We start from the raw sequence: 27,772 nt of genomic DNA on the forward strand, positions 1-27,772 counted from the left end.
TATGCATATTCTATAACAGGGCTCTCCAATCCGGTTCCTGGAGAGCTACTATCCTGTAGGTTTTCATTCCAACCCTAATCTAGCACAACAGGGTTCTAATAATTAGCTGGTTTATAAGATGAATCAGGTTAGTTACAACTGGGGTTGGAGTGAAATCCTGAAGGATTGTAGCTCTCCAGGAACAGGGTTGGAGAGCCCTGTAATGATAGGCTATTCAATATGCTACATCTGTCGGTACAAACTTTGATTGAGGAAATGACATAATCTACGTATTTTTGGCGCTCCCTCACCTAAAACAATAGCACTACACCACTGGTTACAACTGGGGTTGGAGCGAAAACCTACAGGAGGGTAGCTCTCCAAGAACAGGGTTGGAGAGCCCTGATCTAAGCATTTGGGGGCACAGAAAGAAAGGAAAAGGGATAGCTTCTTTATAAGATCAATGATCTGCTGAGTTGGTGGATCATGTCTTGTCTGTCTCACAGTGGTGTTAAGGCTGTGGTCGGGTCTGAAGTGGGCTGTTTTGTTGGCTTCTCATCTCCTCCTTCAGATGCACAATTGTGCTATCTGGAATGTGTTAAATCATTGTCTGAGCTCCACCAGCTTGATTTCCAGATAGGTGAATGTGTCCCTCATATTAATGAGGCAGCAGTGATGTTGTGGGATCTGGGTTTGCTCAGTGGCTCTCGTCTTGGGGCTGCTCATCTGTGGTGCCGTTTGAGGAGGGGCTGTGATCAGACTCGCTTGGGATGGGGGAGTCATCGACAAGAGTGAGCTTCTCCTGCTGTGCTCTCTCTTTGATCCTGTAAAATTCCTGCTGAAACTGTAACTGTTTGAAGTTGCCCTACAGCAATACTGTTCCAGCCTTGTACAGGTTTACGTTGGCTGTCTTAGTCTTGTATTCTGAGTTTCCACCCTCCGCAAATACCCTCTCTCTTGACAGAGGGGTAGTGTGGTCTTATAGCACTCTGCCATGCCAGGGGATGGTCTGTGTGGAAAATGAAGTTGCTTACGTTCCCATCTTTGTAGCAGTCGGCAAAAAGTGTCTCTGGATTGTCCTTGAGGAGCTTATTTTTGTACTGTTTCAGTGCAGAGTAATTTTCTATATCCAGGGGTTACTGTGATGACCTCTGCACAGGGGGAAGCAATGGAGCAGGGGGCCTCAGAGGCCTCTGCATTTGGGTGGGGGAGGCTGTGTTGCTCAGCTGCCATTGTTGGGCTTACACACCTCTCACCTCAGTGCAAATTGTAGTTGCAGCTGGGATGTCTGTCCTGTCCTAGCAAGCTTGGCAGCTCTGTAGTCCTTGGTAGTAAGAATCCTTCCAGGTTATTTTTTCCAGGTAATTCTGTCCAAAATCAAGATTGTACGTTTTAAGTTTTATTTTAGAGTGAAGGTTATGTTTTATAGGGTAGTATCCTGTATAAGTCCTTGTGAAAAAATCCAAGTTTATCCAACTCTAATTCTAATTTATTGCAGAAAAATTGAGGAGCTCATGAGCTCATGACCTCTCTCTTGCTCTAATAAATAACTATTTCAAATATAGAGCTCTCTCTCGCGCTCCTCTCTGTCTTTCCCCCCCCCTTGGCAGTGTCTCCACTCTGTGTGTGTTGACTGTCACCAGCAGGGGAAATTACATGGTCAGCCTCGCTCCTTAATTCCTTTTCTCAGTTTTTTTGTACTCTTTATTTTTGGCTTTCTCCCCCCTCCCTCCCCTTCTCTTTCTTCCTTTCCTCCATCCTCTCTCTCCTCTACTTCTCTCTCTTTGATTATTCTCCTCCGTATCCCCTCTCATGCCCAGTGTGTGCTGGGCCTGAGGCCTCAGACAAACATGGTCCCCCGGAGAGCTTAGGAGACCGAATAAACCCCCGCCTCTAAACTCTTTATCAGTCAACTGTCTCCCTCCATCTCCCTCTACTTCCTCATGGATTTTCTAACAAATGACCTTACCAATCAGAAGATGACATTTAAACAGGCTTTGGGGGAAACTGGCCTGGTTTCTCTCTCTGGGCTCTAACGCAGCATCTTTGTTGACAAATAGGAAGTGATGAGTTACAATGCACTAGGTAGTCTAATAGGTATTCTAATGAGGAGGAAGTATTTTTATCTGAGTGTCTGTTCTGTGTTGTCTAATAATGGTCACCCTGAATGTAATGGACCCCCCCCAGACAGAACATCTACAGCCAACTCTATAATAGGCAAGCAGCACATCTGGGTAAGATTTTAGGAGAGCCACAACGACATTAGAATCAAATAGCCCTGGAGCAGATGGAAGGAGGCAGCCCCTCTCCGCCTCTTTACCCTAAGACCTTTCAAACTCCAATTGCCAACCCCCCCACACACACCTGGCAAGCATTAACAAACAGATTCCTCCTAATTATATCCTTCCAAAAGCCCCTTAGTAGTCCAGTGAGCTACAGACCCCATCAAACCCAACAGACCTAATCAGTCATTCTGGAAAAATAAATTAATGTTTGTTTGATAAGTTCATATTCAAATCATGAAATGAATAATATTATTTTGGCATGTAGCGTTTTTCAGAGGAACAACCGGTCTAGTTACATTTTAGCAGACACTCTTATCCAGAGCGACTTACAGTTAGTGAGTGCATACATTATTTTAATTTTTTTAAAATCACACTGGCCCCCTGATGGAATCGAACCCACAACCCTGGCGTTGCAAACGCCATGCTCTACCAACAGAGCTACATCCCTGCCGGCCATTCCCTCTCCTAGACGACGTTTGGCCAATTGTGCACCACCCCATGGGTCTCCCGGTCGCGGCCGGCTACGACAGAGCCTGGATTCGAACCAGGATCTCTAGTGGCACAGCTAGCACTGCGATGCAGTGCCTTAGACCACTGCGCCACTCAGGAGATAGTTGACACGGTGTAGTTGTGCAGTAGAAATTACTAATTGTTTGTTGAGCGGTATGCGCCTTGCTCTGCTTGAATAAACCGGCTACTGGGAACGAGTGGAAATGAAATGATGGGGTCCAGATATGGAGCCTGTTTCTGGTAGTTCATTGCAAGCTTTTCTTTCTCTGGCTCAGAAAGAAAGGTTGTGTGTGTGTGTGTGCACGTGCACATGTCGGTGAATGCACATGCCTGTGTATCCCAATTCCTACAGCACCAAAAACCCACACCATTCTCCCCAGGGATAGACCTCCCAGGTCTTGCAAACTGTTTGGTCGGGTAGAGGATGGCGGGATCAGAGAGAGGAGAGCAAGCAGGATGCTGCTATGATCTCCAGATAAACATTAAACCCCAAAACCTTCCTTCTAATCCACGCTCATTGACAGCTTTTCATCTAGATTAGAACTTCCATCTTCTGGACCTTCTGTGATACCACATAATGTAGATATGTAACACTGAATGAAAAGTATTTTAGTACAGCACAGTACCGTCTCAAGAAACTGCTCTTAATGTATGTATATATATTCTAGATTAGACCGTTCATCTAACAGGACATTCTCTTTGATTTAGATATACCCTGCACTCCAATACACCCCCATCGATGTGGATGGGGGCGCGCTCGCCCCTCCGTTTCCTGTAGTCCACGATCAGATCCTTTGTCTTGTTGACATTGAGGGAGAGTTTTTATATATTGTGGCAGATCAGGGGGTTGGGTCAAGACGGTTACACAGATCAGACATGGACAGAGTATGATTATCTCGGTTTCAAGTGTGTTTATTCATAAAATAATAAAAAGAAAAGGTTAGGTCTCCCCCATGAGATCCTCTCCACGATACCATCTCCAACTACACGGAAGTTACCTTACTTCTCCCAGTCCACTCTCATGTGCTGCCCTTCTGGCAGCTTTAATGGCCTTGCACAGCTGGTCAGCAATCCGCCCTTAATTACTCACCAGCTCCCAATCAGCCCCAATTAGTCCTGTCCGTGGAGCCCGTAGAGACCTGGCACGTCCAGCAGATGGAGCCAGCAGATGGAGCCACCGCCTCGTGATGTATACTCCATCTGTTACCAGGCCTCGACGAGGCTGACCTGCTGCATGCCCCCCCCCCCCGGCTATAGTATCCTGCCAGTCCCAGGAAGGACTTGACCTGTGTCTTAGTGCATGGAACAGGCCAGTCACGTACCGCGTGAACCTTCCTCTCCTGGGGCTTGACGTTCCCCCGTCTGATCAAATACCCCAGGTACTCCACCTCCTCGAACCCTAGCTTGCATTTCTTGGGGTTTGCGGTCAACCCAGCTTGTCTGAGCGTGTCCAGCACCGTCTGGTGTCGAGAACGCCGTCTTCTCCCGGGAGGAGGCTGCCAATGGTACCTGCCAATATCCTTTGGTCAGGTCAAGGGTGCTGATGTACCAGGCCTTTCCCAATTGGTCGATTAGCTCGTCCACCCTCGGCGTGGGTTAGGCGTCGAATACGCTTGTTCACACCCCGGAAATCATTACAGAAGCGGAGGCTACCGTCCGGTTTGGGCACCAACGCGATGGGGCTGCACCATGCACTGTGGGACTCTTCAACAACCCCCATCCTCAGCATAGCCTCCACTTCTTGTTTCACGGCCTTCCGTCGGGCCTCCGGAATTTTGATACGGCCCCTTTCTTACCATATCCCCGGGCCGGGTACGGATGTGGTGTTCAATGAGGGTTGTGCAGCCCGGCTTCTCGGAGAACACCGCCGTGTTCCGATCGACAAGCTCCCGGAGCGCTTGCTTCTGGGCCGGGTCGAGGTCCTCACTGCTCGGGACCACCACTGGTACCGTTGGCGTCCTTTCCATAACACGGCCAAGGCTGTCCTCTCGTGCCATTTCTTCAACAGGTTCACGTGGTAAATCCGTCTCCCCGGTTGCAGGTCCCAGTATATCGACCACCTCGTATGGTCCATGCCATGTTGCCAGGAACTTACTTTCGGCCGTGGGGATCAACACCAACACCCTGTCTCCCACCTGGAATTCTCGGGGCTGGGCTCCCCGATTGTAGACCTGGGCTTGGGCGCGTTGGGCCTTCTCCATATGTTCCCTCACGAATGGCCAGATGGCTGTCATCCGCTCCCGCATCATCTCCACGTGCTCTACCACGCTGCGTAAGGGGGTCGGTTGGGCTTCCACACCTCCTTGGAGAGGTCCAGTAGGCCACGTGGCCTCCTCCCGTAGAGGAGTTCAAACGGGGAAAACCCAATGGAGGACTTCTCGGATTGAGAAAATTAGGTGGGGTAGCAGCTGGTCCCAGTTCTTCCCGTCCTGCTCAATTACCTTCCGCAGCATCTGTTTGAGCATTTTGTTAAAGTGCTCGACGAGCCCATCCATCTGCGGGTCAAAAACGGAGGTCCGGATCTGCTTGATCTGCATGAGGGCAAACAACTCTTTCATGAGGTGGGACATAAACTCTGTACCTTGGTCTGTCAGGATCTCGTTCGGGATGCCCACCCCGCTAAAGAGGTGGAACAGCTCCCGGGCAATTCCCTTGGATACCGCCGCCCATAGGGGAATGGCCTCGGGATACCGGGTGGCATAGTCTACTATTACCAAGATGTATCGGTGTCCTTGTGCAGTCTTTACCAGGGGTCCCACTATGTCCATGGGGATGCGTTCAAAGGGCACCCCGATGATCGGCAGGGAGACCAGAGGGTTTCGGAAGTGTGCTTTCGGGGCAGTGAGTTGACACTCTGGGCAGCTGCGACAGTAGTCTTCCACGGCCCTCCTCATCCCGGGCCAGAGGAACCGGGCGGCGACCCGTTCCCGGGTCTTCTCCATTCCTAGGTGTGCCCCCAACAGGTGGGTGTGGGCCAGCTGAAGAACGGTTCCTACGTACCATCGGGGCAGCAACAATACCTCTCGAAGTTCCCCCTGTTGGCGCGACACCTGATACAAAAGGTTATTCTTAATTTGGAAATGGGGTTATCGCCAGTCACTCACCCCAGGAAGTAGCTGTCCATCCACCGCTATCACTTGGGCTGCGGCAGCTTTCAAATTCGGATCCTCCCACTGGGCCATCCCAAATTGTCCCCTCAGTTGTCCCCCAAATGGGGGTCTCGACTGGCCCTTCGAAATCGAGAAGGGGGACCCGTAGAGTCAGGTTGGTTAACCGGTGGCGTCCTGGCCGCACAGGCGAGAGGTCGTCCCCGCTCTCTTCTTCGGCCGGCTCGTATATATTTTTTTCAATTCGTGCCCCCATAGGGCCGCGAACAGCGGACAATCCCGTCCCACTAGGATAGGTACCGGCAGCTCTTGTACTGCACCCACCATCATCTGGCAGCTCCCTTGTGGTGTCACGATGTTGGTCCATATGGCGGGATACCGCTTTGTGTCACCGTGAACACAGGAAATGGACATCTCCCTACCCCATTCAGTCAACTGGTTCAGCAGGCTCGTGGTTACGAGCGTAACCATGCTTCCGGAGTCTAATAGCGCTTCCGTGTCGTTTCCGTCAACCTTCACCGGGACCATGGGTGCAGTTCATGGTGCGCCCAACAGGAGGTGACATAGTTCACAGCGTGACGCACCTGGCCTCCGGTGATAGCTGATGGCATCGACTCCTCTCGAGCAGGGCAATTCCAGGCAATATGCCCCCGGGCGCCACACTCAAAACACCTCCGTTGGTCTCCATCTACCTGGGGTCGTCGGTGGCGGGTCGGCCCTTCCCCAGCCGTCTCTCCACGAGTTTGCGGTCCTTTGGCCCTGCCGACTGTTGGTTCGGGGTACACCGCGGTGGGGTTGTCCTTCCGTCCCCTCGCACAGGTCGCCGACTCGTCCCGGCCCCCCCTCAGTAGGGCTTGAGTGTTCTGATGCGTCTCGCTGCCCTCTTCATGTCGTGGGGTAGCGCCCGTACGAAGCGATCCAGGACCACTTTGTCAAGGAGGGAGAGGGTGGATACGTCGGTTAGGAGCCATGCCCTGGTGACGCGCAGAAGGTCGCTCATCTGGGCTCGGGGGGATGCGTTGGGTACGAACCTCTAGTCATGGAACCGTTGAGCCCGATGGGCCAGGCTGTACCCGTAGCGGCTGAGTATCTCCCTTTTGAGTCCGTCGTAGTTAGCCGCCTGTTCATCGTTCAGGTCCCAATACGCCTTTTGGGTATTCCCAGAGAGGAACGGGGCCAACAGACTTGCCCACTTCGGCCTTGGCCATCCTTCCCGTAGCGCTGTCCGTTCAAATGTACAGGGGTATGTTTCAATGTCATCGTCTTCCGTTAGCTGGATTAAAAACTGGTTGGGATGGGTTTCAGGAGACGCTCCTCCTTGCAGCTTCCTGACTTCCTCCACGAGGCGGACGTTTTGTAGTCGCTGTTCCTCCAGCATTCATTCCTGAACCGCCTGTTGTGCTTGTTGGGCCCGGATGAACTGAGCTATCAACTCGTCCATGCTGATGCTGTGTAAACGTCAACCCTGATCTGACCACGTTATCAAAGTGCACGCATTCTCCACCACTTGTGGCAGATCAGGGGGTTGGGTCAAGACGGTTACACAGATCAGACACGGACAGAGCATGATTAGCTCGGTTTCAAGGGTGTTTATTCATAAAATAATCAAAAGAAAAGGTTAGGTCTCCCCCATGAGATCCTCTCCAACTACACAGAAGTTACTTTCCCCAGTCCTCTCTCATGTGCTGCCCTTCTGGCAGCTTTATGGGCCTTGCACAGCTGGTGAGCAATCCGCCCTTAATTACTCACCAGCTCCCAATCAGCCCCAATTAATCCTGTCCGGGGAGCCCGTCGAGACCTGGCACGTCCAGCAGATGGAGCCATCGCCTCGTGATGTATACTCCATCTGTTACCAGGCCTCAACGAGTCTCCCCCTGGTGTCTGACCAGCTGTACGCCACTATATATATATATTTTAGTCATTTAGCAGACGCTCTTATCCAGAGCGACTTACAGTTAGTGAGTGCATACATTTTTCATACTGGCCCCCCGTGGGAATCGAACCCACAACCCTGGCGTTGCAAGCACCATGCTCTACCAATTGAGCTATAGGAGGCTATATATACAGTACCAGTCAAAGGTTTGGACACACCTACTCATTCAAGGGTTTTTCATTATTTTTACTATTTTCTACATTGTAGAATAATAGTGAAGTCATCAAAACTATGAAATAACACATATGGAATCATGTAGTAACCAAAAAAGTGTTCAAAATATATTGTATATTTGAGATTCTTCAAATAGCCACCCTTTGCCTTGATGACAGCTTTGCACACTCTTGGCATTCTCTCAACCAGCTTCACCTGGAATGCTTTTCCAACAGTCTTGAAGGAGTTCCCACACCTGCTGAGCACTTGTTGGCTTCTTTTCCTTCACTCCATCCGACTCATCCCAAACCATCTCAATTGGGTTGAGGTTGGGGGATTGTGGAGGCCAGGTCATCTGCTGTGTGATGAGGTGATCTGGAAGGAGTCAGGCACAGGAGGGTAAATAACAGAAAAACAGGATTTATTCTGAAACACAGAGTTACACAGTAATGCGTCAAAACACTCCAGTGCGCAAAACAGGTGCACTGGAAAATACAAGGCACACGGGGGAAATATCCCGGGGATACAAAATACACGGAGCTCCACCGAGCTTTTCTATCCTCCACAAGAAACAATCACACACAAAGACAAGGGGGCAGAGGGAACAGCTATACAGGTACTGATGAGGGGATATTAACCAGGTGTGTGTAATAAACAAGAAAAACAAATGGAATGATGAGATGAGGAGCGGCAGTGGCTAGAAGTCCGGTGACAACGAATGCCGAAGCCTGCCCGAACAAGGAGAGGTGGCAGCTTCGGAGGAAGTTGTGACATGCTGCAGCACTCCATTACTCTTCTTCTTGGTAAAATAGCGCTTACACAGCCTGGAGGTGTGTTGGGACATTGTCCTGTTGAAAAACAAATGATAGTCCCACTAAACCCAAACCAGATGGGATGGCATATCGCTGCAGAATTCTGTGGTAGCCATGCTGGTTAAGTGTGCCTTGAATTCTAAATAAATCACAGACAGTGTCACCAGCAAAGCACCCCCACACAATAACACCTCCTCCTCCATGCTATACGGTGGGAAATACACATGCGGAGATCATCCGTTCACCCACACCGCGTCTCACAAAGACACAGCAGTTGGAACCAAAAATCACAATTTTGGACTCCAGACCAAAGGACAAATTTCCACCGGTCTAATGTCCATTGCTCATGTTTCTTGGCCCAAGCAGGTCTCTTCTTCTTATTGGTGTCCTTTAGTAGTGGTTTCTTGCAGCAATTCGACCATGAAGGCCTGATTCACACAGTCCACTCTGAACAGTTGATGTTGATATGTGTCTGTGACTTGAACTCTGTGAAGCATTTATTTGGCCTGCAATTTCTGAGGCTGGTAACTCTAATGAACTTATCCTCTGCAGCAGAGGTAACTCTGGGTCTTCCATTCCTGTGGCGGTCCTCATGAGACCCAGTTTCATCATAGCGCTTGTTGGTTTTTGCAACTGAACTTAAAGAAACTTTCAAAGTTCTTGACATTTTCTGTATTGACTGACCTACAAATTTTTCTTTGCTTATTTGAGCTGTTCTAGCCAAATAGGGCTATCTTCTTTATACCCCCCCTACCTTGTCACAACACAACTGATTGGCTCAAACGCATTAAGATGGAAAGAAATTCCAGAAATTAACTTTTAAGAAGGCACACCTGTTAATTGAAATGCATTCCAGGTGACTACCTCATGAAACTGGTTGAGATAATGCCAAGAGTGTGCAAAGCTGTCATCAAGACAAAGGGTGGCTATTCAAAGAATCTCAAATATAAAACATATTTTAATTTGTTTAACACTTTTTTGGTTACTACATGATTCCATATGTGTTAATTCATAGTTTTGATGTCTTCACTATTATTCTACAATATAGAAAATAGTAAAAATAAATAAAAACCCTTGAATGAGTAGGTGTGTACAAACTTTTGACTGGTAATGTATATCCATATCCTCATTCAGCCACGACTCTGAGAAACATAGGATATTACAGTTTCAGGACCCGTTGATAGGATAGTCTTGAGCGGAGTTCATCCAGTTTGTTCTCCAGTGATTGCACGTTCGCCAATAGAATATAGGGCAATGACGGTCTATTTGCTCGCAGACGTCGTCTCGTCAGGATGCTGGCTCGCCTGCCTCCCTTTCACCTTCATCTTTAGAGTCCCGGGGATTCGGGATTGGTCCGGGTTAAATAGAAAGTCCAGAGCTGCTGACTTGTTGAAGTAGGAATTTCAGTCCGAATCGAGGTTAGTGATTGCTGTTCTGATGTCCAGAAGCTGTTTTCGGTCATAGGAAATGATGGCGGAATCATTCTGTACAATAAAAGTTATGATCAGTGTTAAGAAAACACACATAATAGCAGAATTATCAGGAGCCCGTAAGATGGTTGCTATCCACTGCAGTGCCATTTTATAGACTAGCTAGAAATGTCACGCATGACTCATCAGTGGGGGAGCTAGTCTCTATTTCTACAGATTCATATTTCAATTCAATTAGTGGAGGTGAAATTGATTTTAAAAGAGCTGCAGTACAAATATAACCTTGATTTTACATTAATGTAATGAAGCAATGATGATTGGGTAGATGATGATGATGACGGTGATGTTGAAGATGAGGATGATGATTATGATGATTGTGGCGATTGATGGTATCCAAGCAGAACTGTTATCTTTACAGAAGAAGCAATTAACTAAAAGCAATAGTAACACTAGTCCAGTCCCATGCAGGAAGAGCCTCAGTTACTCTGAACAGTGCTCGTTCATCTTCACAAGCAGTACTGTCTGTCAGCACATTCTGAACATTAAGTCTAGCATGGCTCATTTGACAGAGACACGGACCCACAATCATTATGACTACACTAAGTCCTTAGTGCGATGCAAAAAAAAACAACTCTTTGTCTTATGGAGAACAATTATGAATGACTGGTATTACATGCTTGAAAATCAATAATGAATATTAGGCACCTCAGTGAAGAACTAATAGGCTATGTCCCAAATGGCACCCTATTCCCTATGCAGTGCACTACTTTGGGCCCTGGTCAAAAATAGTGCACTACCTAGGGAACAGGGTGCCATTTGGGATGCATACATAATGCTTTTTTACCATACTGCTAGCTAGCTTCATTAAACTACAGGCTAATTAGGGTTTCCTTAATGGCCATGTGATCAATGTAGCTTCTTCTCACAGATAATTTTATCTTCTGTACTTGACTTGCATACAGTACATATCTGTGAAATCAGTTGGCAGCACTTTGTCTTAGTGTCTGGGTCCAAAATGGCACCCACCCTATTCCCTACACAGTTCACTACTTTGACCAGAGCCCTATGGGCCCTGGTCAAAGGTAGAGCACTATATAGGGAATAGGGTCCCATTTGGGACGTAGAACTTCGTCTTAGCAACAAAGGAAGACAGGAAGCGGCTTCACTGACCCAATAGCAAGAGTTTAAGAATCTTTGCTCGCTCAAGATAGACTTAATGATTTGAACTAAATCGGCTATATAGTTAATAGCTTTAAAAAGTCCTATTTAATCATACCGACGTATAGGCCTGTTGGCCATTAATTGAACCAGGAAGGACGCTTCCTATCACTACAGCATTAGATGGGCTTTGATATTTGGACCTTAAAAAGATTGAACAGGTTATTGAATATGAATGTTAAATGGTCTTACTGTTGGTGTGTGTATAGCTGTCTGGACCAGAGGTAGTTTGAGGTGATTTTAGCTCTGTGTTTGATGTGCAGTTGGTTTACTAAACTGCTGGGTCTCCTAAACCTTGGGGTGGGTTAGGTATTGAATATGTTGCCATGGCAGCTGGGGTGAGGTCTAGAGTGGCCTGTTTAGGGGTGTGTTAAGGTCAGAGTTGGATTTCATGTTACCTGCCCGTCTGGTAATGAGATCACTGCAACTGAAGTGCTAAACTCTTCCCTGTGGAAATAGGTTTATTTAGATTCCTCTGTGTGTGTTTGTGTGTGTGTGTGTGTGTGTATGTGTGTGTTGCGGGGAAGTAGACCACTCAAACACCAAAGGAATAAACAGTGCACAATTACCTTTGAAATATACTTGATTACTCATATAAATATTTAACCCCCTACAGTCGATGTCCGTGCCCTCACGACAAAATACATTAGCATATGTTATAGTGTGGACACTATATAAATAATTACATTGAATATGTGTTGTACTTACCTGCAGTATAGTATGATTGCTATTCATGTATGCATGGTTATTATTGGCATTGACCATGACCTTTCCCCTTTGATGATGTCATCATCCAGAGTCAGATCTGTACAATGTGACTCTACCACAGGTTGAGTGGGCTGTATCGTTCTGCTGTTTTTGTACCATTTGTACATGGCTGTACACCTTTTATTTATTGTGTTGAAAGTAAAGGAAAGTAATATTGAAATGCGTGTAGGCATTCCTTGTCAAGTTACTACAGCATAATAAAAACATCTTCATCAACATCCGTCTGTTTAAGATAGAGATATCTGTTCTTTTGCCACATCTACGGTGGAAGGTGGCCGAGCTACAGTGGCGTTTGTCACACCATGAGACTAGGGTGGCTGGAGTCTTTGGCAATTTTTAGGGCCTTCTTCTGACACCGCCTGGTATAGAGGTCCTGGATGGCAGGAAGCTTGGCCCCAGTGATGTACTGGGCCGTACGCTCTACCCTCTGTAGTGCCTTGCGGTCGGAGGCCGAGCAGTTGCCATACCAGGCGGTGATGCAACCAGTCAGGATGCTCTCGATGGTGCAGCTGTATAACTTTTTGAGGATCTGAGGACCCATGCCAAATCTTTTCAGTCTCCTGAGGGGGAATAGGCTTTGTCGTGCCCTCTTCACGACTGCCTTGGTGTGTTTGGACCATGATAGCTTGTTGGTGATGTGGACACCAAGGAACTTGAAGCTTCCAACCTGCTCCACTACAGCCCCGTCGATGAGAATGGGGGCGTGCTTGGTCCTCCTTTTCCTGTAGTCCACAATCATCTCCTTTGTCTTGATCACATTGAGGGAGAGGTTGTTATCCTGGCACCACACGGCCAGGTCTCTGACCTTCTCCCTATAGCCTGTCTCATCGTTGTCGGTGATCAGGCCTACCACTATTGTGTCGTCGGCAAACTTAATGATGGTGTTGGAGTCGTGCTTGGCCATGATGGTGTTCTCCGTTTTTGCTCTTTGACACCCACAAGCGTCACCCTGATCTTTCTTTTATCTCTCAGATATAGAACAGGCACTTTAAAACAAACATATTTTTTGGCTCTGTTTTTCCATGCATGAATCTGTTATTCAATGCGTTTCTGTGGGCTTTTCAATGTTTGAACAAATATTTTGTTTATATATTTTTTGGATACCTAAAGGGGTTCTAAAATTCCAAATGAAATAGCTAATTGATCCTTGGTATGACCATCTTAAAACAATGTTAGCCCCAGCTTAGACTCTTAAAGATTTAAATCATGAACATAACTATTCACATAATTGCAACACAACACAAGTGAAGTGAAGTTTGTTTGATTAAGTTTATATTGAATTGTAGGCCTAGTTATTTTTTTACTTATGTTCGAGTTTGGAGAGTGATTATTATTCAAACTATGATTCTCAATTATAATGAGCATATTGAACAGTTACAGCTCCCATGGCTAATTATCCCAGCAAACAGAGAGAAAAATAATTTGAGTGGTCAAAAGTTAATCAAATCCATGAGAGGGGGATTTCTATGGAAACCAGATGTATTCTATATGTGAAGAGCTGTAGCTACATGCATAAAGCCCAGAGTTGTTTTCGCTGAGGCTCTATAAGACATATGGACTTAACAGTCTGTTTTTAGGACATAATACATATGGTAATCTCTCACTTGGGGGGAATTGGTTTACTTCTAGAAGGTCTTTCTGTCTGAATCCAGCTCTTATATTTCCCAAAGCAATTACAGTGAATTTAGACCAGTTCTTTCTGCACTATCTCTCTCCCCGGTGGAGGACTGGGTTTCAGTATTGAGTGTTTCCTCTTATTCTTCTCTTGTTCTGCTGTGGCTGTGTGGAGAGCTATATGTATGGTGCAGACGGCTAGCTAGAGACAGAGACCCAGCGCACTCTACTGGTGGTAAGGGGAACTACACTCACTGTGGCCTGGATCTGTCAGAGGAGAAAATCGATACAGCATCCATCCTCCTCGGTGTGTGTGTTTGTGTGTGTGCGTGAGAATGAAAGTGGAGTGAGTGAGGTGAGAGAGGGAGGTGGGTGGGTGGGTTGCTGGGTACCTAAAAGTGTATTGAATAGTTGCTGCTTTCCCACTCACCAGTACCACCAGTCTGTCACGTTTCAGTCATTCATCTGTGTCTGCTACTGAGATTCAGTATGATAGTCCTGTGTGTGTGTGTGTGTTTGTGTGCTCGCTTTTGTGAGTTGTAACGGTCTCCGTCTCTCCTTCTCGCTCTACTCCAGGTGTGTGTTCTGACTCCCCTCCTCTCTCTACCCCACGCAGGTGTGTGTGAGTGTGCCGACTTCACCACAGGACCGAACTGCGAGCACTGCCTGGGTGGTTACTATGGCAACGCGTTGATTGGCACAACCAACGACTGTCGAACTTGCCCCTGCCCGGACCGCACTAGCTGTGCTCAAATGATGGAGATGGGGGATGTGGTCTGTACCAACTGCCCTCCAGGACAGAGGGGTGAGACGAAATCATATTACATTACTGTTAGATGTATGGTAATGGGAACAAACCATTCCATTCCCCCAACCTGGGATGCATCCCAAATGTCACCGTATTCCCTATATAGCACCCTATTCCCTATATAGTAGACAATAGGGTGCCATTTGGGACACAACCCTGAAGTTCATTGTTTGCTCAGTGAAGCAGATTTCCACAAATTGGCTGACCGGTTTTTATAAAACCAGTGTCCTCACTGTCTTGATCAAATTAATCTTGATCCTAGCATGTGTAGAGCACAGTGTGTGAATTAAACATATTCCCTTGTCATTACAATAATTTAATATAGCTGAATTTGAAGTTTGTCTGAAAGATATTGATTTAGGTTTAAATTAAAATGGCCCCCGAAACCCCCCACCCACCCACACACACACACACACACAAACACCTTCTCTCCTCAGGAACCAGGTGTGAGATGTGCGAGGACGGTTTCCACGGTGACCCCCTGGGCCGGTCTGGGCTGGTTCGGCAGTGCGAGCGGTGCGACTGTAACGGTAACGTGGACCCCAACGCGCTAGGCGTGTGTGATCACATGACGGGCCGCTGCATTAAGTGTCTGGGACACACAGAGGGAGACCACTGTCAACGTTGCCGACGCGGTTACTATGGAGATGCCATGGACCGGACGATGGCCCGGAAGTGCAAACGTGAGTGTGTGAACTTGGGAAGGGTGTATATAGTTGTTGTTTTTTACTGTGACATAGGTTTTTGAATTAAGGGGAAATACAAAATAAAAATGTAGAATGTTTTGACAATGAATGTATTTGAATGTGTTATATCGTTTGTTTGTGTGTATCGATGTGTGTTTGTGTGTCTGTGTATATGTGCCCTTTATGTGTGGATATATAGTGAACTTTTCTTGAAGGTTTGAAAAGTGTTTTCCACTTACTGTACTATTGACTTGACTTCAGCAATTCTCACAATTCTAAAGATTCTAAAGATAGTAAAATGATTCTTATTCAAAGTTAGAGCTTGGGAGTTGTGGTTAAAAGTGCCATTAGGAACTCCACAGTTGTTGTAAAGTGGGAGAACATCTTGTTTACAGGCTCTCTCTCTCTCTCTCTGAGTGAACGGGGTTCAGAGAAAGAAGCAGCGGGCAGTCTGCCCTGACGAGCTGACATTCCAACCACAGTACTTTGTCTCCATTATAATGTATGAATAGAAAGAGAAAAGTTTCAACTTAAAATACACTTTTTTCTCCTGATATACATGAAGAGCCTTGGAGGATTTGAATACTGCAGATGTATGAGAGTGAGAGTGATAAATAGAGAGAGATAAAGAGAGAGAGATAAAGAGAGAGAGATGTATGTAATGTCTCTGTCCCCCAGAAGTACCTGAGCTGTTCCATCTATAACCCCAGGGCTGAGCAGAGTTTGCATCCTAAATGGCACCCTATTCCCTACATAGTGCACTAGTGCACTATATAGGGAATAGGGTGCCATTTGGAATGCAACCAGAGAAGACAGAGTGGTGAGGGAGAGGCCCATGAGTCTCCCTGAGTCTCACTCTGCTGTCTCCCTCACTGAGTTACACACACACACACACACACACACACACACACACACACACACACACACACACACACACACACACACACATACACACACACACACACACATACACATACAGGGAAACACTGAGTTACACACACACACACAGTCTTAGGGAAATATGGCTGCCCCACAGACATCTCACAGATAGATGGTCTGTTCTGCCACTACACTGTTCCAGATCACATTCTCTCTCCAGATTAAATCCTGCAACTAGTGAGGTCTGGCCGCCCGACACCCTGCCCGCTCGACCCCATCCCCTCCTCCCTTCTCCAGACCTTCTCCCAACTCATCCCTGACCACTGGCTGCATCCCCCGCCTGAATCGCTCCCCTCAAGAAACCAACGCTAGACTCCTCTGACGTCAAAAACTACAGACCAGTATCCCTTATTTTCTTTCCAAAACACTTGAGCGTGCTGTCTCTGACCAACTATCTCTCTCAGAATGACCTTCTTGACCCTAACCAGTCAGGCTTCAAGACAGGTCACTCAACCGAGACTGCTCTTCTCTGTGCTCTTCTCTGTAGAGCATGACCCTGGACAATACCCTGTCGTTCTCTGCAAACATTAAAGCAGTGACACGCTCCTGCAGGTTCATGCTCTACAACATCTGTGGAGTACAACCCTAACTCACACAAGGAGCGGCTCAGGTCCTTTCCAGGCACTTGTCACTCGCTGTTGGCTGGGCTCCCCGCTTGGGCCATCAAACCCCTGCAACTTATCCAGAACGCTGCAGCCCGCCTGATGTTAAAACTTCCCAAGTTCTCCCATATCACCCCGCTCCTCTACACACTCCACTGGCTTCCAGTCGAAGCTCACATCCACTAAAAGACCATGGTACTTGCCTACAGAGCAGCAAGAGGAACTGTCCCTCCAACCCGAGCACTCTGTTCTGCCACCTCTGGTCTTTTGGCCCGCCCACTCCTACGGGGGGGGCAGCTCCCGCTCAGCCCAGTCCAAGCTCTTCTCTGTCCTGGCACCCCAATGGTGGAACAAGCATCCTCCCAAGTACCTGCCATCTTCCGAAAACATCTGTAACCCTATCCCCCTCGCACCCCCCTTGTAAAATAGAGTGAATGGATAGATTAGAAGATCGAGTGAATGGATAGAAGATTGAGTGAATGGATAGAGGGAGGGAAATAATCGATCACAGCAGTGTCTGCATTGATAGAGGGATACGCTTCAGTGTTTTGTCAGGCTTGTCACAGACCCATTCTTTATACTGTGTTTAATTTATGTACTTTTTCTATGATGTATATGATTCACGTACCTTTTTGTATACTGTGTTTGAATTGTGTTCTGTTTTGATCATGTATGTGTGTGTTTGATGTGAGGTTGCGTGGTTGATGTGTGGTTGACATGTGGTTGTGTCTTCACCCAGCCTGCGACTGCAGTCCTGCAGGGACTTCTGGGCTGTTGGAGGACTGTGACCCCCAGACAGGAAGTTGTCAGTGCCTTAGTCATGTGACCGGGGGAAACTGTGGCCAGTGTTCAGTCGGCTTCTTCAATCTGCAGCCTGGAGTAGGCTGTGAGAGGTACAGGGAATTCTCCAGGGATTCTGCTATCTTCTATATGGTTTAGAATAGGCATTTTATTTCTGTGGTGCTGACTCCATACTTATACTGTAGTTCTGTTTTGTATCGTTAATAGTTATTACAGTATGTGAATCACTTTTTACATCGTCTGTTTCTAAGGTGCAACTGTAACCCCATTGGCTCGTCTTCCACGGCGTGCCACCAGATCACAGGGCAGTGTGTGTGTCGGCCGGGAGTGGAGGGGCGGCTGTGCAGCACCTGTCGTATGGGCTTCTTTGATTTCTCCTCGCGAGGCTGCAGAGGTAGCTACAGTAGCCTATACTGTAATTGGGGCTAGAAGTCCTTGTGTGTCAAATACTAAGACAAACCAAAATATATGCTAAAACAAGTAATTCTGATAACAATAAGAAGTAAAAAAATGCAACACGCAAACATGCAATGTCCAATTCTTCCATTGTTTCACCCCTCTCTGACATCCATGTCCCCTGTCTCTTCTACCCTGTCCTCTGCCCCCTGTCCACCCTTGTTTCCCTCTGTCCCCCTGTACCCTGTCCCCCTGTCCACTGCCCCTCCCCTGTCCCTCTCAGCCTGTAACTGCAACCCTATGGGATCCAGCTCCATGCAGTGCCACACAAATGGCACCTGTCCCTGCCGCCACGGCTTCGTGGGGTACAAGTGTGACCAGTGTGAGCTCAACTACTTCCACAACAGAGCCACGCACCAGTGTGAAGAATGCCCCATCTGCTATGGGTTGGTCAAGGAGCAGGTAAGATTGCGTGCGTTCAGATGGCATCTCACTGTAAGTCTCTCCAGCTTCCTCTCTGTCTCGGTTTGCCTCTCTGTCTGTCTGTCCGTCCATCTGTCTGCCTGCATCTCTATCCGTCTGTCTCCCTTTCTGCTTCTCTGTCTCTGTGAGGTAAATCTTCATAGGGGATAGGTGCTGTTATTAACCCATTACCATCGCATAATGCAATTTGCTCCAAAACAAAAGTTTGTTATTCAAACACCTACCCAAGAATGTCTTTGTAGTCTAAAATCGTGGCCATCTGGACTCCTTATTTAAAAAGCCAAGGTAAATTAATAGTCAGAATGAAGTCAATGTGAAGATACAGAAATAGACTCTGTGCGTCCCAAATGGCACCCTATTCCCTATATAGTGCACTACTTTTGGCCAGAGCCCTATGGGCCCGGGTCAAAAGTAGCGCACTGCACTATATAGGGAGCCATTTTGGGATGCAGACAGTTGCTTTAATGATCCAGTATCTCTCTCTTGTCTCCAGAGATTAGAATCAAACCCACGCCCCATATGTTCTCAACGCTATGCAGTGGGGGTGGAGAGAAAGAAACCATAGAGGGAGCACTACAGTATAGAAACAGAGGGAGAAATCGTTTCCTCTCTTGTGCTGTATACAGTAATATGTTCCTTTTGTTCATGTACGTAAAACTATTAAACTGCAAGATACCATACTGTGTTGAGTGTGCAGTAATTGTTGTTCTTGCTGTAATATAATAACAGATTTTACCTCCGGGTGGGCTGAAGTGACCAAATTATAGGTTTTTAAAGGGAATGAAAGATAAGTGGTATTATAAATGCCCTCTCAACCTACAGATGTCTTAATTTGACCAGTTTCTCACAGCAGGAAAATAATCCAGCAGCAACAGGACATTTGAGTTATTATGTGGATTATAATTTATGGACATGTTTATAGGGGTTTTAAGTGAAAATTACAAACTTTAGAAGCCTTTTTAAACCTCGAATTCACTACAAATTGCATTTTCTGCTGCACAGGAAAATTATCTGCGACAACAGAGTGATCAAATTAATATAGGACATCTGTACCTCCTCACCTGCTAGTGTTTAGCAGCGACACACACACACAGGTTGAGCCTGCTAATTGCCTACTCCGAGAACTTTTGGCTCCAATGTATGAAACTGTGCTTAGGGTTGCGCTTGCCCTGTTCCCACTGTGCAGAGGGTATTGCTTTTAAAATTGACAATCGTTTTCACGTTAAGATAGACAATCTACTCTTAACGTAGATGTGTATCTCTGTGTTTTGAATGAGATTGAATGTACTGCAAATTTGGCTGGGTGTGATTTGTTATTGGCCATCTGCTTTCATTGACAATCTCATGTTTAAAAAGGCCCAATGCAGCTGTTTTTATCTCAATATCAAATCACTTCTGGATAACAATTAACTTGTGATTTCAATTAAAATGGCAAAAAAATAAAAATAAATACAGTGGGGGAAAATAGTATTTAGTCAACCACCAATTGTGCATGTTCTCCCACTTAAAACAATGAGAGAGGCCTGTAATTTTCATCATAGGTACACGTCAACTATGACAGACAAAATTAGAAAAAGAAATCCAGAAAATCACATTGTAGGATTTTTTATGAATTTATTTGCAAATTATGGTGGAAAATAAGTATTTGGTCAATAACAAAAGTTTCTCAATACTTTGTTATATACCCTTTGTTGGCAATGACACAGGTCAAACGTTTTCTGTAAGTCTTCACAAGGTTTTCACACACTGTTGCTGGTATTTTGGCCCATTCCTCCATGCAGATCTCCTCTAGAGCAGTGATGTTTTGGGGCTGTCGCTGGGCAACACAGACTTTCAACTCCCTCCAAAGATTTTCTATGGGGTTGAGATCTGGAGACTGGCTAGGCCACTCCAGGACCTTGAAATGCTTCTTACGAAGCCACTCCTTCGTTTCCCGGGCGGTGTGTTTGGGATCATTGTCATGCTGAAAGACCCAGCCACGTTTCATCTTCAATGCCCTTGCTGATGGAAGGAGGTTTTCACTCAAAATCTCACGATACATGGTCCCATTCATTCTTACCTTTACACGGATCAGTCGTCCTGGTCCTTTTGCAGAAAAACAGCCCCAAAGCATGATGTTTCCACCCCCATGCTTCACAGTAGGTATGGTGTTCTTTGGATGCAACTCAGCATTCTTTGTCCTCCAAACACGACGAGTTGAGTTTTTACCAAAAAGTTCTATTTTGGTTTCATCTTACCATATGACATTCTCCCAATCCTCTTCTGGATCATCCAAATGCACTCTAGCAAACTTCAGACGGGCCTGGACATGTACTGGCTTAAGCAGGGGGACACGTCTGGCACTGCAGGATTTGAGTCCCTGGCGGCGTAGTGTGTTACTGATGGTAGGCTTTGTTACTTTGGTCCCAGCTCTCTGCAGGTCATTCACTAGGTCCCCCCGTGTGGTTCTGGGATTTTTGCTCACCGTTCTTGTGACCATTTTGACCCCACAGGGTGAGATCTTGCGTGGAGCCCCAGATCGAGGGAGATTATCAGTGGTCTTGTATGTCTTCCATTTCCTAATAATTGCTCCCACAGTTGATTTCTTCAAACCAAGCTGCTTACCTATTGCAGATTCAGTCTTCCCAGCCTGGTGCAGGTCTACAATTTTGTTTCTGGTGTCCTTTGACTGCTCTTTGGTCTTGGCCATAGTGGAGTTTGGAGTGTGACTGTTTGAGGTTGTGGACAGGTGTCTTTTATACTGATAACAAGTTCAAACAGGTGCCATTAATACAGGTAACGAGTGGAGGACAGAGGAGCCTCTTAACCCTCCCGTTGTCCTAGGGTCAAAATGACCCGCCACTGTGTTGAACCAACTATATTTAATTTTTATATTTTTTTGATCATTTGTGAGAAGGAGGCAGTGATACTTTCTTTAAAGTCTCACTGCCTCCTTCTCACAAATGATCCCAAAAATATAAAAATTTAATAAAGTTGGTTCAACACAGTGGCGGGTCATTTTGACCCTAGGACAACGGGAGGGTTAAAGAAGAAGTTGCAGGTCTGTGAGAGCCATAAATCTTGCTTGTTTGTAGGTGACCAAATACTTATTTTCCACCATAATTTGCAAATAAATTCATAAAAAATCCTACAATGTGATTTTCTGGATTTTTTTTCCTCATTTTGTCTGTCATAGTTGACGTGTACCTATGATGAAAATTACAGGCCTCTCTCATCTTTTTAAGTGGGAGAACTTGCACAATTGGTGGCTGACTAAATACTTTTTTCCCCCACTGTATATTCTTAGCAAAGAGCAATTTCTCAAGCAAGAACTTTGCTAGGACTGTCTGGGTGTGGTCTTAGTGGGGAGGGGACAACTGAAAACTAGCTGTTATTGTCAGAGAGGTTTGGAACTCTTTCTTATTGGTCTATTAACTAATTTACTCCCCACCACAACAAGCTGAAATTTCAAGCAGTCCTTTCAAACAGCTCTAACACTAAAAGGGCAGTATCATCATTTTCAGAATCTCACTGTATTATTACAACCTCAGTGTGGAAATATATATAAAACACAGGAAAATCTTTTTGACTGCACTGGGCCTTTAAAAGGGTGAAATGCGTACACCTATACAACATTTTCCTGGTCCTGGATCTGAAAGGAAACTATATCTTCATCAGGAACCAGTTTGGGGTCTAAATGTTGTTCTTTTTTCATTACACATTTCAGGAGCAGCATACCAGAGTGCAAATGTGTATTTTTATCATCATTGACAATCTCCCCCACCAAACCTCCATTGTATGGTGTTCTGGTGTTTTCCCATACAGGCAGGGAAACTGAAGGCACGGCTGCAGAATTTGGAGAAGCTCCTGGCACGCTTCGACTGCCGGAGTGACTACGGGCGCCAGCATCACGTGCGTGAGTATCACGTGCGCCAGCATCACGAGCGTGGGCATCAGGGGGAGGACAGCCTGCCCAATGCCCTGGAGGAATTCCTGGCTATCCAAGGTAACCAATCAGCACCCACTCACTCATTCCACACGAACAATCAGAAAACTCTGTGACAGTTTGTTATTTTCAACCAACCAGTCAGGACATATCAGAAATCGGAAATCCCATTGTCAATGCTGTTTAACACTGTACTCTCATTTGGCCATTATCCCTGACATATAGCCCATCTCATGCTGTAGATTACAATACCATCATGCCATCCCATTCCGTATTACTGTCAAGTAGATCTAGAGCAGTTGACACCGATCTGCACCCAGAATGACTGTACATGCCTAGCTGACTGTTCAGCTCGACATTGTTAAAGATATAACACAACATAATGGGATAGAAAGAGACAGAATCAGCATGAATCAGCAGTCAACCAGAGTAGCAATCATCCCTCCACAATTACTGACTTTCTCATTATCTTATGAGCAGAGGGGGATGTACCATAAAAGGCTTACAGGTTCATTGACATGGACAGAATGGAGGCTGAATCCCAACAATACATAACAAGGCAGGCAGAGCTGTGTATGAGCATCTTAATCCCTGTTTGTATGACAGACATGCAGCAAGCACATCTTTAATCCCTCTGCCTCATTATGATTAGAGCTCTAATCAGGATTATGGCTGTCCGACCGCTGCCCACGCTACTTTGGTACACCGCTAGTCTCTGGTGGCGGGACATGCCGCTCTGTGTGGTCCAATAACGCTAGGCTAGGAGGGGGGCTCTGTGTGGATGCACTGAGGCAGAACAGTATACACACACAGACAAACACACGCACACAGACACAGTTTACCATCCCACAGAGGGAACAACGCGGTAATGACCCTCCTCTCACAATGTCACGATCGTCTAGAACAGGGGTGTCAAACGTACGGCCCGCGGGCCGAAACAGGCCCGCAAACGGGTTTAATCCGGCCCGCGAGATGATTTTGAAAAAAAAAATACAAAATAAAAAAAAAATATTATTATATTTTTTTTTTTAAGTATAAAAATGCGCTGCAATTTTTCAATAAACTGCTGTTCCAATTGCGTCCACTGGATGGCGCAATATCAATTGTGTTAAGCAAGCAAACTGTTTATACCGGGGCAGAGCAAGTAGGTCAAGCACGTGCAGCCAATGAGCTACTTTGTTTTGTCCGCGATATTTATTACGGCTTCTACTTTTAACATTATGTGCTTTGGCACCCTCATTGCCCCAATATGTCTCTGTCAAAAAAGAGAAAAGTGGACGCAGAGTGCAGAGTGTTCCAAGAAAAATGGTCATCCTATTTAATCACGGAATTGAATGGGAAAGCTGTATGTTTGGTGTGTTCAGAGCATGTTGCAGTGCTGAAAGAATATAACCTTCGCCGCCACTATGTGAGTCTTCATGCCGACAAATATGACAACTTTCAAGGACAGCGGAGATGAGAGAAGGTGAATGAACTGTTGGCGGGTCTGAAGAAACAGCAGTCTGTGTTTACTCACAGCCGAGACATCAGTGACGCTGCAGTGAAAGCTAGCTACCTCATTGCTAATGAAATCGCAGTGGCTTCAAAACCATTTAGTGAGGGTGAAATTGTAAAAACATGCATGATGAAGGCAGCGGAGATTGTGTGCCCTGAAAAGCGGCAGGCTTTTGCAAATATCAGCCTGACAAGAAACACAGTTGCAGACAGGATTTCCGATCTTTCAGTGGATTTGGACAGCCAGTTGAAGCAAAAAGTAAAGTCATTTATTGCGTTTTCGGTTGCAATTGATGAAAGCACGGACATTACAGATGTTGCACAACTGGCCATTTTTTCATCCGCGGAGTTGATGACACATTGACCGTCACCGAGGAGTTCGTGGAGTTGGTGCCGATGACAGATACAACGACAGCATCTGATATTTTTACCGCACTCGTCGGCGCGCTGGACAGGGTCGGAGTGGACTGGTCCCGCACTGTCAGCCTGGCTACAGATGGTGCGCCCTCAATGATCGGGAAAAAAGCAGGCGTTGTGACAAAGTTCAGAGAGAAAGTGCAATCTGCAAATGGAGGACGTGATTTTTTTACTTTTCACTGTATTTTGCACCAGGAGGCTTTGTGTTGCAAGTCATTAAAGATGGATAACGTCATGAAGGTGGTCATCCAAACTGTTAATTTCATCCAATCCAGAAGCCTGAATCACCGTCAGTTTGACAGCCTTCTCAGAGAGAAAGACCACATCTATGGCCTGCCATACCACACTGAGGTAAGATGGTTAAGCCGAGGTGCTGTGCTGAGGCGTTTCTTTGATTTACGAGAAGAAATTGAACAGTTCATGGAAGAAAAGGGCAAACCAGTGTTAGAATTTCATTCCGCAGAATGGATGCCGGACCTTGCATTTATGGTGGATGTTACAGAGCACCTGAATAAATTGAACAAACAGCTGCAAGGGCGCAACAAAGTTGTCACGCAGTATTATGACAGCATACGTTCTTTCAAGTTGAAGCTGTCATTGTGGGAGATGCAACTTGCCGGTGGTGATGCAGCTCACTTCCCTGTCTGAAAAATGTGTGCGCGACCCAACATGTGGCAGACATGAAGCGGTTCAAAGATAAAATAACTGGACTGTTACGGGAGTTTGAGCAACGCTTTCAGATTTATGTTTATATGTTTTTATGTTGATGTGCTATTGTTTTTAATTGATTTTATTTTATTTGTATATTTAACCTATTCTTGACTCTGTGGTTCTTGCACTTGTTTGGGGAACAGGATTTCATTATTTTTATCTACATTTCTGCCTGAGAAATGACACCCTGATATAGTTCTGTGATCTGTGATATACTTCTGTGAATCACTGAGGCATTGTGTGTTTGTGTGTTCTTTGTCCTCAGAACTTTCAAATAACTTGAGGTGTTTTATGATTAATAGTGATGTTGTGCTTTTGGACACTGTCCTCAGGCTCCAGCTTTATGTTTATATGTTTTTATGTTGATGTGCTATTGTTTTTAATTGATTTTATTTTATTTGTATATTTAACCTATTCTTGACTCTGTGGTTCTTGCACTTGTTTGGGGAACAGGATTTCATTATTTTTATCTACATTTCTGCCTGAGAAATGACACCCTGATATAGTTCTGTGATCTGTGAAACAGTTCTGTTAATCACTGAGGCATTGTGTGTTTGTGTGTTCTTTTTCTTTCGAATTTTCAAATAAACTTGACGTGTTTTATGATTAATAGTGATGTTGTGCTTGTACTATTTTGGACACACTGTCCTCAGGCTCCAGCTTTATGTTGTATGTTGATCGTATTAAAACAAAGAAAACAATCTGAAGTTGTTGTTTTTAAGTTATATATACCATGATTTTTCCGGTCCGGCCCACTTGGGAATAGATTTTCCTCCATGTGGCCCCTGAGCTAAAATGAGTTTGACACCCCTGGTCTAGAACAGATGATGAGGACCAAGGCGCAGCGTTGCAGGCAAACATACTCTTTATTTATAGACACGATCAAAAACAACAAACGATACGTGACAGTTCACGGTCTAACATAAACCAACTCGAAACAAGATCCCACAAACACAAATGGGAAACAGACAGTTTAAATATGGCTCCCAATCAGAGACAACCAACGACAGCTGACACTCGTTGCCTCTGATTGGGAGCCACTCAGGCCAACATAGAAATACACATACTAGATAAACAAATGAAATGCACACCCTGGCTCAACATACAAGTGTCCCCAGAGCCAGGGCGTGACACACAAATAGACCCAGAATGCCACACGAGCTAGGCACACTGCAGTAAACATTATGAGACACAACCTAACAATAGAACTAGAATAACCAAAGGCACCCGGACTCACTGTGCAGTGAGTTCAGTCTGAGAATTTACAGTAGACCATATGCAGGACATGATAAAATGCAATGGTTCCACTGCAAATCATACTACAAAGGGGTTGGCAGGCCTTGTGTCCTAAATAACAATAATATTGAAATGGAATCCAAAGGATCCATTCAACGATCCATGCTGTGTGTTTAAGTTTGCTCACATCTGTTCCTTTGATTCCCCGCAGAGGCAAAAGAAGCCTTTGTCGAACAGTTTGCTCTCCTGGAGTTGTCTACACACACTCTCTCAGCCCAGCTGCACACTGTTACCACAGCTATGAACTGTAGCGCCAGCATGGAGGAAGAGCAGAAGGAAGAGGAGAAGGAGGAAGGGTGGAGAACATTGTGCAGGACCCTTGCTGACTCTGTGTCAGTGGTTAGAAGTGCACGGACCCAGCTGAAGCAGGCAACTCTGGACCTGGACAACATGGTCAGTGGGACATTTAATCTCACACTCTGTCCCAAATGGCACCCCATTCCCTACATAGTGCACTACTTTCGACCAGTGACATGTACCCTGGTCAAAAGTAGTGCACTAAATAGGGAACAGGGAGCCATTTGGGATACAGCCACTGTCTCTGACACATCAATGCCTGCTGTTGAGTCTGTCATTTGAAGTATTCATAAATGTATACTGAACAAAAATTTTACCTCAACATGTAAAGTGTTGGTCCCATGTCTCATGAGCTGAAATAAAATATCCCAGAAATGTTCCATACGCACAAAGAACATATCTCTCAAATTGTGTGCACAAATGTGTTTACATCCCTGTTTGAGAGCATTTCTCCTTTGCCAAGATAATCCATCCATCTGACAGGTTTGGCATATCAAGAAGCTGATTAAACAGCATGATCATTGCACAGGTGCACCTTGTGCTGGGGACAATAAAAGGCAACTCTACAATGTGCAGTTTTGACACAACACAATGCCACAAGTTGAGGGAGTGTGCAATCATCATGCTGACTGCAGGAATGTCCACCGGAGCTGATGCTAGAGAATTTAATGTTAATTTCTCTACCATAAGCCACATCAAATGCCATTTTAGAGAATTTGGCAGTATGTCCAACCGACCTCACAACCGCAGAACATGTGTAACCACGCCAGCCCAGGACCTCCACATCCGTCTTCTTCAGCTGCGGAATCGTCTGAGACCAGCCACCCATACAGCTGATGAAATTGTGGGTTTCCACAACCGAATAATTCCTGCACAAACTGTCAGAAACAGTCTAAGGGAAGCGCGTCTGCGTGCTCGCGTCCTCACCATGGTCTTGACCTGTCTGCAGTTCAGCGTCTTAACCGACTTCAGAGGGCAAATGCTCACCTTCAATGGCCACTGGAACACTGGAGAAGTGTGCTATTCATGGATGAATCCTTTTTTCAACTGTACCGGGCAGATGGCAGACTTAATTCTACAAAGACTCAACAAACAGAAAATTGTCTTT

General features: G+C 45.9%; 1 protein-coding gene across 1 annotated transcript in view; it reads left to right on the forward strand.

Moving 5' to 3' along the window:
* LOC121541497 (laminin subunit gamma-3) overlaps positions 1–27,772 on the forward strand; it is a 224,050-nt gene that overhangs the window by 160,290 nt on the left and 35,988 nt on the right. Inside the window, exons 13-19 of the mRNA XM_041850554.2 lie at positions 14,426–14,614; positions 15,055–15,300; positions 17,584–17,737; positions 17,897–18,039; positions 18,325–18,503; positions 22,329–22,509; positions 26,519–26,760. Coding sequence (XP_041706488.1) covers positions 14,426–14,614; positions 15,055–15,300; positions 17,584–17,737; positions 17,897–18,039; positions 18,325–18,503; positions 22,329–22,509; positions 26,519–26,760 — 1,334 coding nt within the window. The remainder of the gene's footprint in view (positions 1–14,425; positions 14,615–15,054; positions 15,301–17,583; positions 17,738–17,896; positions 18,040–18,324; positions 18,504–22,328; positions 22,510–26,518; positions 26,761–27,772) is intronic.

This window comes from Coregonus clupeaformis, chromosome 27 (assembly GCF_020615455.1).
Source record: "Coregonus clupeaformis isolate EN_2021a chromosome 27, ASM2061545v1, whole genome shotgun sequence".
Taxonomy (NCBI): Eukaryota; Metazoa; Chordata; class Actinopteri; order Salmoniformes; family Salmonidae; genus Coregonus; species Coregonus clupeaformis.